We start from the raw sequence: 13,197 nt of genomic DNA on the forward strand, positions 1-13,197 counted from the left end.
CCTAAACCAATATGTTATTCGATCGAGTTCAGGTCTGTATAATAAAACTTCTGAGTTATATCAATTTGGACTATTTAGCCTGAAATCGACCGTATCCAACCAATGATCACCCCTACCTCCTAACTCACCTTTAATGGCCGTCCCACATATCAATAACATTAAAGAATAACTAATCAAACCTTAATGTATTTACATACACCTTCAATAACCGCCTCACTCAAATAGGGGCATCCGGATAAAAAGGCAATTGTAAAAATAGCTGTGACAAAAAATAAAAAGCATTTCTCTAATAATAATCCAAAAGTCAATAATACCCAAATTAAGGGAAAAAAAATTCTTACAGGCGAAAATTCAAGCGTTAAAACATTAGAAAATAGTTCAAAATTTGAGAACCTGGAACGTGGGGGAAAAAATAAATGGGGTAAGCATCTCATTCTGTTGATAAAGTTCTTTCATTGTCGTCACGTTGGACTTGGGGAAGTGAACAAAATTTTTCATCCGAATATATACACAACACATTATAATGACACAAACATGTAGAGTTTAGTTCCCATCATCACTAGTTAAAGTAAAAATAATAGATACAAATTGAGATGAGAAGCTAAACAATACATAAACAGTATATTTACATATAATTGCCTGAACTTTTTGTTGGGCAAAACCCTATAACTCCACAATGCAAGTGATTTAGCTCCCACATGCATAGAATAAAAACACTTGAACTAAGAATCATTCAGCAGAATTCAGCATGAGATTTAGCTCCCACCTGCATCCACTGAAAAACCTCATACTCACATTTGTTTCCCATCAAGATTAAGCTGACAAGGTAAACCATAATGAGATAACAATTGAAAATGCTGATCACAAACACATGCCACAGACCACATAATTGACAAAGAATGCTTCAAGTCTACAGAAAGCCTGTAATTAAACTATGTCAAATCAAAGTAAAAAAAAAAAAGAGCAATCTTAAAGAATATCTATCTATTTGGAAAGAATATCCAAATTTATGCAAAAGTTTATACATTAAGACAGAAAAGTATAACAAATTTATAAAAAAAAATTATATTATTATAATAATAAGAACTATTACAAAAAGCATCGTACCTTGGATTTCACTAGAGTGAGAAGCCAGGTCAGATATATTAGATGCTCTCTGGGACATGGGTGTTAGTGGAGGTGATGCAGCTTTATCAACCTTTGAAACTTGGGGCGTATCCAAATACTTAGTATTAGAAACATTTAATGAAATACCTCTCTGACCACTGGAGGGTATAGAAAAACTCCTAGAGACAATTATAGGTGGAGTTGGAAGTGGAGATGCTGCACTGGATACAACTGAAGGAAATTTATTCGTCACAGCAACCTGTGGATTTTTTAATACTAATGGAGCAGAATGACCCACTCGAGATTTCACCACCTTGCTAGATTGACTACCAGGAGGTCTAGGAAGTTCATGAAGCTCACTTATCCTGGGTGAAGAGACAAGGGGAGGTGAAGCATTAGGAGATGCTTTTGGAGATGAAGGCTGGGGCACTGGTAAACGTGCAAAACCCCCAGAAACAGGTTTTACTGATAATGGTTTATTAGTCAATGGACCCGAATAAGCTTGTCTTTTTATTTTCTTATTATCAGATGCATTGAAAAGATCAACTTGCGGAGGTGAGAGTCCCTCTGCTGAAGGGCGTGGCAACTGGGTGGATGTAGTATCAGTGTTACTTTCTTTGAGAACAGAGTGAGCTCTAGGGATAGTCGGTTCTGACAATTTATTATCAACATCTTTCTCACTCTTTTTTTCATCCAATGGTGAAGAATGCCACAAATTATGCAAAGATCCACTTGCACTGGTGCGGGGGGCTGTGCTAGTTTTGGTTTCTTTGATGTTAACAGGTGTAGGAAGTACATATGCATTAGACTTTGCTGCAGATGCTGATATAAGTTGTCTAACTTTTTCAGCTGGGTCAAATTTCTTTTCTGCAAGTATTGGAGCTGAATAACTGCCAACTCTATGATCTCTATTTGAAACTTTAAAATCTCCTTGGTTCTTGTCTAAACTTGTCTGCCAGAAGAAAAGTTAATAGAAGTGTTAGAGGATGACCCAAGGTAAGATAAAGAATCAAAGTTAATTGATGGCCTGTTAGATCAAGGCAACAATGAGAAGTAAAACAGTCATCGTTACAATGCAAAACCTATATCCTTGAAATTAGATCTCATACGATGCCTGCAGTGTTTATCCTAACAGTTAAGAATTAATGTTTAGTAACATATCACATAATTAAATTTGATTCTGATCCTTATTCCTTCTAGGCTAGATTGAGTTGCTAATTTGCTAGATTTTTCTTCACAGCCAATTTAAGATTTAAATCAAAGCTTAAAATGGGATAAATCAAAAGTAGCAATGAATAGTACCTCTGCAGTTTCTGCAGTTGAAGCTCGAACATATGAATGACCTGATTCTTCCACCTGGCAATACATAGCAAATGATAATGATAAGATGAATTTATAATTCTGATTATATAAAAGGATAGAGTATGTTTTAATTTGTAGCAAGGTATAGACTACAGACATAAGCAAGCATACAATGACAACTGTGACAAGCTTTGGCAATATTTTAAATAAAAAAGCATATAAGCATTGAGAAAAAAATTCAATACGCGCCCAAGCTTTAAAAACCATTTAAGTTGAGTAATATAAAATTCCTACCTCTGCTGAGTTTGGTGATGTGGAAACAATATATGGCCCTTGCTTATTTGATCTGTAGTCAAAACTCAACTCACCACCTTCAATGGCATCAAAATCATTCCCGTCCTCATCATTACTATTTTCACCAGCATCATCCTCAAGGCCACTGAATTGGTAATCAATATGTTGCCGTTCGGCAACCATCCTAACATGCGGCTCAACAGCTTCTAGTGATTTAAGTCCTTTCCGAAAGAAATTCAGCTACATTTAAAGCAGAACAAGAGGAAGAAAGATGTATCAAGACTAGGCTGAAGAAAATAAAAAGATTCGAATGAGAAAGGTTATAGTTTAAGGAAACCTGAGCGGCATGGTGACGTGCTGCTTGTGTTAGAAGACTACGTGACTGGCCTTGCTTCAGCGATTTTAACCGAAAGGCACAGTGTGTTGCTTCCTCTTCATATTCATCTTGAGCTGCTTGCAACTGCTGTGAGGTGATACTTTCACCTTTACTACTTTTTGACTTTCCTTTCTCTTTCTGTTGGGCAATCATATATTCATAAACGTCCCTGAAAGCAATACAACTGATTAAGAAAACATCACAAGATGATGAGAAAAACAATAGCAGTTGCATAAATACAGACCTTTTTTCATCACATTGCCGCTTCATGTCCTGCATGAGAAGGAATTAGATAGGACTTGAGATATAACAATATAATTGACAATTCTATATGAAATATAAATTCATACAGAAGCAAGGTCACTATAGTTCCAAATTATTGACCCCTGCCTTAGGCAACATTTCTCCTACACCTTGCTCAGTTTAGCTTCAGTCTTCACCATTATTGACAACCCTCAAACACCTTACATACAAGTACATCTAATAAATTATCCATTAATCAATTCAAAGGCATAAAATCCATGAATTACTGTATTTTCCTAGAAGAAAGTCAGAAACATTAAAATTTAAGATACGTTTCTCTACCATTTATTTCGCAACCAAACTTTTGCCCATCCCAATAACAATCCTCCAACTAGTCTCCAACTATAAAAATTCAGGTTGAACTTCTAATAAATTCTTTTTCTATTGCTATCTTTTCTTCTTTCTTTTTGTTGGTAGTAGCAGCAGGGTTTAATGCTGAAAATATAAATCAATTGTTAAATATAAAAAACCAATCACAAGCCACCATCCAACAACTCAAACTTATAGATGATTTGGTCCATGAGATGGTATCAAAACCTCTATTACCAAGTGGTCCAGAGTTCAATCGTTGTTGGCCCCATTCTTCCAAATAAATATTGAATTTCAGCACAAGATACAGCGAGTCAATAAATTGTCCATACTTCAATCTCAAAGGACTCTTTCATGATGAGGTATTTGATTTTAAAACCAATCATGATCAATCACCAAGCAACTTAAGTTTTTAGGAAACATGGTCCTTGACATGTTTAAAGAAGCAATTCTTATAATCTAGAGTTTAATCTGTGTTGCCCCCACTCTTCTTCTAAACAAAACTAAATTTCAGCATAAGGTAGGGCAGGGTAGTGCTTTATTCCCACTTCAAGCCCAAAGTGTAGGGAGGCAAGTTAGATATAAAACTATTCATATGTCGGCATCTCCCACTTCAAAGTTTTGGGATAGTTAGTTAAAGGAAAACTACAATTTGTTCATTGGGCAAGGATATAAAGATAATTTATAAACAACATTACAAGAGTTGGTTAATATTTTATCTTTAAATGTGTTTTAATGAAACACCACATATTGGCCTTACCAGAAATTTTTATGTCCATAGACCAGTGTTGTTAAATAGGTGCTATAGCAGCGCTAGCACTAAGGTGTTGTGGGCAGTCCTCCAATCTTCTACCACAGCTCCATTGTGGTGCAGCTTCTGCAAAAACAGCTATCATGGCTGTGATGGGTGTTTCTGTTTCAACAGGCATCACTGTTCAGTCCAAGATGTGGGACTACACATGACTGTTTCCCTCCTCAGTCCCATTGTCCCAGTCCCCCCACTCATAAAAACTCTCAAACTTCTCTCATACACGTTACACTGTCCATAAAAGGAAAGACTCCTTTACTTCATCTGCATCTGGTCACCTCCTGCTTCCTCCTTTCATTTCCAGCAAGTTATTTGCAGGAGTTGAAGAAGATGCAACCTTAGAAAAATTAAAAGAGCTAGAAGACATTGATATTGAGGAGTCAGAAGCTATGAGGCAAAGACGGGCCTCCATACAGCAGCGTTATTGTGTCAAACAGATCCAACACAGACACGGTGCAGACACAGCTCAATCATCGGACACTCTGCTGTGGACAACGCCCAACCTCTAACACGAACACAGCCCAACACTTCGAGTGTGTCGGTAAGAAGTACAAGGAGACCAACAAAGATTGCATGACTCAGAAACGCGAGATCAACAATTGCAATGGCGTATAGCTTGGAGTCGTTGAGATCACAATGCGTAGATCCCTCAACGTTGCTGGTGACATCAAGGAGGTGGTGGCAACCCTGGGGGATGGCATTGACAAAGAGGAAGAGGTCGGTCTGGAGTAACCAAAGGCTATAGAGGCCAAGGTTATCAATAATAGATAACAGTCTATGGCGATGAGGCAAGAATCCTTTAGAAACATATGGCAAACACCATAGTAGCCTATGGCAAACGCCATGGCAAACAAAAAGTAATATATATATATATATATAGAAAAACCAAAAAAAAAAACAAAACAGCAAAATATAAATAACAAACAGCAAAAAAAAAAAACAAAATATCAACTTAAATAGTTAAATATCAAAACAACAATATCAAAAGAATAGGAACCTAATGTTAGAAAACAAAATAGGAACTCAAACCAGACCCAATAGATGAAAAAGAAGAAATAAAAGAATAAAAGATGAAGAACAAAAGCTCTAAATAGGAACCCAAATATAGAACATAGAAAAAAAAAAAGGAATGCAAAAAAAATATATGAACACAAATGAAAAATTGTTGAAGGAAGAATTAAAAGAGAAAAACACATAAAAAATCAACATCACCAGATGAACGCAGATGAAGTAGAAAAAAAAATGTCGCAGTGTTCATCAGAGTTGTTTGCCAAAGTTGTCCGCCAGAGTGCAAGACCACTACAATTCAGGTCACCGACGACAAAGGTCGCCAAAGGACAGTGGTCAAACTTGAACGGAGCTTTAGGGAACCTAGGGTAGCAACTTTCGTGACTTGGAGCAACTACGTTTGTAGAGAAATGTGATCAAACGAAGAAAATATAAGCACTCTATGTATTTGGGCCCGGATTGAAGCCCTAAACAGGATTTTTTTTAAAAAAACACCATATCTACCATCATCATCGTAAGCCTTTACGGCGCAATAGTCATGGCGAGCACCAAGGCGGATATGGCAGATGCTGCCATAAATCGCTAAATAATGGATGGCAAATGGAGATGAAACAAAATCCGTTCCACCATACCTTTAACCGTTTTTTGACAACATTGGCAAAGGTAGAAGGCGACATAGAGGGCAATGTTAGTGGGAAAGAGGCAAGGGAGGGTGGCCAGGAGAACACAGAGGAGGGTGGAGAGGGAGTGGTGGCTGTCGAGGGATGGGTAGTGGAACTCGATGGCAAAGCTTTGGAGGGTGAGGTAAAGGAATGGGGTGGAAGGGTTTGGTGAGGTACATGTGGGGGGATTTTAGGTAGATGCAGATGCTGTTTATGAGATGGTACTTGCCCAACATGAACAATGCTAAGGAGGATCTCACTTTGCCACTTTATTCGTATTATATATGTCGTGTCTACATTTATGTTGCCATATCCAGGTGTCTGTGCTTGTGTCATGTTTGAATCTGTGCTACATATCTCAGAAGGAGAAGAGATTGAAGTATATGCCTCACTGTTCAACAATGAGAATGATACTTATATTGGAAAAGATGCAGATATTTTGTCTTTGATGTTTAACTTCTTAATGTTTTCATCAGTATTTGTCTTGAACAGTTGAACTTTTGAGTTAATATTATATCAATCTTTATGCAGCTTATTTTTATGTGCATACAACTTAATTTTTTATACATGTATAATTGATTCGTTACAATTGCTATGAGACTTCCACTATTTGCATCATCGCTATTTTCTATATGATATAGTGGATTGTTGGCTTTTCACCATTTGCTGTAATTCACTATTGGAACACTGTCATAAACAAGTTATTAATGATATAAAACCCCGTCCATTTCACTAAGGTCCAATGATCACATTCTTTATCTAAGGTACAGAGGGTTTCCTCTGTTTTCAAATTATTTTATAATATGTGCTTAACAAGTTCATGATTCCCACTAGAATAAAAATTTACTACAAGGAAATAATCTTGGGTAAACCACACCACAAAACCTAGCCAGTAGCCAATGTATTTGGAGAACCCAAAGCCTCTTTAACCCTTGACTAGAATCCCATATTACCACTGTGGGACTCAAGTCCCATACCTAGCATTTGGATCCTAACATCTTACTAATATGTGAAGATGTATATTTTATTTGAACCTAAAGCTTTATGCAAATCCTTTTATCAATAGCAACTCTAAAATGCACCAGAGACATTTTTTTAGAGTTTTTCCGCAACACTATTTTGCAGCATGCACAACCTAACAACTTTTGAAAACATCATTGTATCCACAAACAGAATGTGAGAAGATAGCTTAAATGTGTTATTTGTGATGCATGAGTATGAAAACAAGAAACAGTCATATTTACATGCAACCAACCAATGGATTTGTGTATAATATGATGCTGGCTTTGGGCTAGAAGGTAACAATCAATCATCCAGGAGATCTAAAATAGGGAAAAAAATGTTATTGCAACAATTTCAAAAGTTAAGCACTTCAAGGAGGGTACATGTGTAAACCTCATGAGATTCATTCCGGATTATTTATTATACAGGAAAGGAGAGATCACAAGAAGAAATCATGACATAATTTCAACATCATATATAATAGATGTGTATGTGATATGAAAGTTTTGCAATCTCTAATTAGGCAGTTGTGGATTTGTTATCCTCTGTTTGAGAGGAAAGAAAATGAAGCAAGAGAAAAAAAATTATATTGAGAAAATGGAAGGGAAGAAAATTTTGAATTATTTGTTTCTAAAAGTTGCTTTTCTTTCCTTTTTCCCTTTTATTTTCTCTTCACCCTAACATAAGAAAATATATAATTATCCATACTTTGTCTTCTCTGTAGTTTCTTTCCTCTCATCCAAATGCACCATTAGTGTTACTGTAGTATTTGCATCCTTAGGCAGCAACTTAGATAGTTATGGATTTGTGTGATGTTCTATATGTATATAGCATGGAAGTTTCTGATTCAGAGGGTAGTTTATATTGAGTGTTTGAGAGAGAAAGACACTGTTAGGGCCTAGGCCCGTGTATTTGTTCATTACAATTCTGGTTTGATATGAATTTCTATCAAGAATAATATCCAATTTGTGGGTTCAAACTTGAGTCTAACAGTATGCCCATTAACCAGATGAGGAGATCTTCAATATTTGATAACCGACCATAAACTTATAATGTAAGATGATGAGAATTTAGTATCATTCACCCCCCAGCCAAACAAAGGCATTATAAATGCCAAGCATTGCTTAAGTCCTGAAACATTATCTTCTTTTAATTGCATCCTGTTTCTGTACTGGTAGGAAGCCACATTTTCTAGCAACCATCATCTAGTAACAACTAAAATAAGTGTAATGAACTAAATGAGGAAGAAGTAAAAAACAGAGAGATGACAAACATGTGCACTGAAGAGCCCACTGGGCGTATATTATATAGATAAATGAATCTGACAAAAGAATAATTAAACATACCTCAACAGTTCTTAGTTCATTAAGAAGAGACTCTGATGGATTGGTTATTGTCAGTACTATGTGTGATCGCTGAGGAACAGAAAGGATACAGTCCATAATAAATAAATAAAAAATCATAAATGAAAAATGCTCAAGAAAAAGCAAAGAAGTAAAAAAGGGTTACACCCAAATAAAGGCTCACATAGCTATCAACAAGCTTCTGAAGTTCAAGCTGCACATTTCCAAGCATCCCCAAAACTTTACCTGCATACAGTTCATAACAACTGTAGCGATGAAACTATTTACATTATTTAAATCAACTAGCAAAGAGGCTAAGTAACTTCGATAGTGCAGTCCTGAAATGTTTGCCCACTCACCACTTTCTTCGTCATCATTTAAGGCAGTTTTCTCCAGTAGACAAGTACCCATTTCCTGTAGCGACTCAGCAAATTCTGGAACACATATCACAATAAAGGTTATGCTACTGACTAAAATTTTCAAGGCAGTAAAACTCACCTAAAAAAACTAACAAGACATGTTCAAAAAAAAATTTCCTAATGATCAGAAAAGATAATACGGTGTAGAGGCAATAAGAATTACGATACCCTAGACAGCAGAGACTTTGATATTTCCAAATACCCCTGTGCTGCTATTTCCCAATACTTAAAAGGCAATCACAACAGCATACAATTTCAACAAGAATATAAGGACATGCCCAAGGCAGGTATGGAAGTTCAACATTATGAGCTATTTCCCTATTTGGCAATGCTGGACTTTATCGATAGTGCAGTGCAGAAAACCAGCAAGCCATGGACTATGGTAATTGGAAATGTAAATATGCATCTTTAATTGTTAGAGACATTATATTATATATGACAAGAAAATGATATATATATATATATATATATGCACGTTTAATTCGTGACCTCAACATTTGGAGACATATGCAAGGAAAAAAGGCACATAGCATAACAAAATGCAGAGCAAGTTCAAAAGCTTCGAATACATTACAAATAAGTAAAGAAAAAAGAGAACCACACGAGCTATTAAAGACTAAAGTTTACCATAAGCACTGTTTTGTGTAGCAGCAGCTGCAGAAAGCAAGCTATCATAGCAATCTCTCATATCTTGCATGTCCTGCGAAACCAAAAAAGGAAACCCTTAATGTAGAAACAAAAAATCGCGCACGAGATCGCTCAACATTTTTCACAAAACCCCCAATCATGACACCCGAAGCCAGCACCCAAAGAAGCAATTCCACACACAATCCACGTGTCAGCTCGAGAGCAAAACCAAACCCACCCACCCCCCCAACGCTGACAACTGCAACAATCGATTAACGGAACAGGATAATCGAAAAAGGCGCGTGAGCAATCAGAGAAGAAGAAACCTTGGCAGCGAGAGCGAGTTCGTGGAACTTAACGGCGGGGTGGAAGTCCTTCTTGTCCTTGGAGACGCTCTTGGGGAGTGCGATTTTGCGCAACATGCTGAGCGAGGACTTCATTTTGCGGCGTAGGGTTTGGGTGCGGCGTGGGAATTGGGGGAATCGCACTCAAAAGAATTGGAGAGAAGGGAATGGATTGAAGAGCGTGAGAGGCATTGAAGGGTGGGTCAAAAGAAGAGAAGCAGATCAGAAGAGAAAAAGAGAGAGAGATGCGATATGAAGAAACGAGAGAGGTATCAGTCCAAGTCCAACGTCACGCACCTAAGCCCAGACCACAATCCCGCACGCTTCCACACCTCACTCCACACGTGTGTCTGCTCGCTGCCTACTTTCCTCGTTCTTCTTATACGCTACCCCTTCTACTTCTTCGGTTGCGTTTAGTTTAGGAAAGAAAAAAAAAACAAAAACAATTTAATAGGAAAGAAAATAAATATGTATATAAAATGATATTAATTTCTTTGACTGACTAATAAAAAATAAGATGCAAGATAAATGGGGTATTTTATTTATTGTATAAAATAGTTTTATCTTAAATAAAATTGACATAAAATATCTTTCTTTATTTTCAAAGGAGTTAAATTTATACCTACTCTTTTCTGTTTTCTTTCCATTTGACTATCATCTTTTGACTGTAATAAATGAACTAATGAAGTATTAATTCTCTAAATAGATAAATATATGTTAAAAACACAATTATTAACATATTTTGAAAAATCTTTATGGTCGGTTAAACATTATTAAAAAAAATAATTTTTTTAAAGTCTCATAACTTATTTAATAATTTCTCTCCTAATTTCATTGTTTTCTACTAATAGTAAGCGCTTGATAAAAAATTTCATGCTAAGAACATTTGGTGGCATTGTTACTTTTTCAAAAAAAAAAAAATTTGAAATACACTCTTAACATATTTTTTAAAAACTATTTTTATTGATTGAAATTCATTGATAGTTATATGATTTTGTGAGTTTTATATTTTATTTAATAATTTTATAATTCTTGATGAGTAGAAAAAGACATACTAAAAGAAGTGTATTGGTAGCATTTATTTTTCAAAAATAATAAATTTACTTTCAAAATAAATATTAATTCTTTAGCTGTGAAAATTTAAATAATTATTAATTTTATATCATATTATTCATATAATCATAGGTTCTTTTGTTTAAACTTAAAAAAAAAAATATTTGTAAACAAGTGCTTTTAAAAAAATAATTCTTCAAGAAATATATAGGAGTTACTTCTAAAAAAAGGCCAAAAAAATGCTTATTTTAAAAGAAAAAATAGACAAATAGATAAGAAAAAAAAAGTGCTTATAAGAAAATAGTTTAAACAAACTTACCCATATTGTAATGACCTATTAGGTCATCACATTTTACAACTCAACTACTCACAACGGAAAATATAATATAACTACTTAAGGTAACTTGTAAACTATTTCTTGGAAAATACATGCAATATTATATCTAGAGGAATAAAATCAACTAAAATTCATAGATGCTCCTTAATGGAATTACATTTTATCCTACACACATATATATAGTAATCCAAAAAAAAGTGTAAACCTAGGTTGTTGAGCAATACTAAAAAATATCTACAAAAGTAGCAACAAGCTACATTGCCACCCAACATGACTCTTAACTCAATATCCTCCTCTGAGTTATCTTTGTGTTGCTTCCATATAAATATAATCATTGTAGTCCAACTACAAGGAGACATGTGTTGGGTATCAGAAAGAATGAGCGGAATGCGGAAGCACCGGATCAAGTTAATTAGAGATAGAGAGAAGTAAGTAGAGAGACAAGAAAAATAAATACACACCAAGTTTACGTGGAAACTCCAAAGACGGAGAAAAAACCACGGGCGATCAAGAGCAAGATAATTCCACTATGTAGAAATAGGAGAGTACAAGAAGTTCTCTAATATCATGAGAACAAAGATAATCTCTCAAATATAGACTAAAAATACTCTCTTGAATCTTTCCTCTCTATGTATGATTTTTCTCAAGTGTGTAGATTGCTGAATCAATTGCAATTTGCTCCAAATGCTTGATGCCTTATATAGGCATTGAGAAGAAGCGTATGCACCCAGAATAAGGAAACCTGGAACAAAACAAGGAGCAAAAAAGAGGAAACCATGCATAGAATCATGGCCTAAAATCAAGGAAACGTGTTTTCCTTAAAACAGGAAATATGGAAGAAATTTGTGCCATAACTTTACAATCTCCACCTTGGCTCAAATTTAATAAGTTGCTCATCGCCAGATAAAGCCCCAGAGGGGCAATCATTTGTTGTAGAGACCAACCAAGCCCAAACAATGCTGAAACTTGGCATTCGGAAGTGGCTTAGTAAGCATATCTGCTGGATTCTCAGATGTATGTACCTTTTGTAGTAGAACTTCACCAATAGTAACAATATCTCGGATAAAGTGATGTTTAACATCTATGTGTTTGGTCTTGTCGTGGTAACGACTATTCTTAGTCAAATGAATGACACTCTGACTATCACAAAATACAGTAAGAACATCTTGTGTGAGACCAAGTTCTTTGACCAAACCTCGGATCCAGAGAGCCTCTTTCACACCCTCTGTTGCTGAAACATATTCTGCTTCTGTTGTAGATAATGCTGCAATAGATTGAAGTGAAGCTTTCCAACTGATAGCAGAATTACAGAGAGTAAAAATGTAGCCAGAAAGAGATCTTCTTCTATCAAGATCACCACCATAATCCGAATCAACAAAACCTGCAACATTATTAGTTGTAGCTTTGTTTCTGTCAAACACCAAGCCAATATTACTAGTACCTTTAAGATACCGAAAAATCCATTTTACAGCACTCCAGTGATCCTTTCCAGGATTATGCATGTATCGGCTCACCATGCTAACAGCATATGCTAAATCAGGTCTAGTGCACACCATAGCATACATTAAACTGCCAACTGCACTAGCATATGGAACGTGTGACATACGCTCCATCTCTTCTTTTGTTTGTGGGCAAAGGTCTGAAGATAACTTGAAATGTGCAGCAAGTGGAGTAGAAACAGGTTTACAATTATTCATATTAAATCTGTCAAGTAATCTCTCAATATATTTTTGTTGAGATAAGAATAATTTACCAACTTGTCGATCTCTATGAATCTCCATGCCAAGAATTTTCTTAGCTGCACCTAATTCCTTCATCTCAAACTCATTATTGAGTTGAGCTTTCAATTTGCTGATCAAAGACTTGTCACGTGATGCAATCAACATATCATCAACATAAAGTA

The 13,197-nt window shown here is 35.6% G+C and overlaps 1 protein-coding gene across 4 annotated transcripts; it reads right to left on the reverse strand.

Annotated features, from left to right (window-relative positions):
• Positions 1-401: 401 nt before the first annotated feature.
• Positions 402-10,253, reverse strand: LOC109807729 (uncharacterized protein At2g33490). 4 transcript variants are annotated; one of them, XM_020370323.2, is made up of 11 exons: positions 9,887-10,253; positions 9,561-9,633; positions 8,874-8,948; positions 8,699-8,760; positions 8,518-8,586; positions 3,324-3,352; positions 3,041-3,248; positions 2,704-2,943; positions 2,410-2,463; positions 1,108-2,059; positions 402-766 (listed from the first exon to the last, which is right to left on the reverse strand). In XM_020370323.2, exons 1-11 carry the CDS (start codon positions 9,998-10,000, stop codon positions 756-758), a joined length of 1,887 nt encoding a protein of 628 aa, XP_020225912.1. In that variant the 5' UTR covers positions 10,001-10,253; the 3' UTR covers positions 402-755. The 4 variants fall into 4 exon arrangements, with proteins under 4 accessions (XP_020225912.1, XP_020225911.1, XP_020225914.1 ...); XM_020370322.3 differs by having other exon boundaries at positions 402-775; XM_020370325.2 differs by having other exon boundaries at positions 402-818.
• Positions 10,254-13,197: the final 2,944 nt, after the last annotated feature.

The sequence above is a fragment of the Cajanus cajan genome, chromosome 4 (genome assembly GCF_000230855.2).
Source record: "Cajanus cajan strain Asha chromosome 4, NIPB_CcT2T_4, whole genome shotgun sequence".
In the NCBI taxonomy this organism is placed as follows: domain Eukaryota; kingdom Viridiplantae; phylum Streptophyta; class Magnoliopsida; order Fabales; family Fabaceae; genus Cajanus; species Cajanus cajan.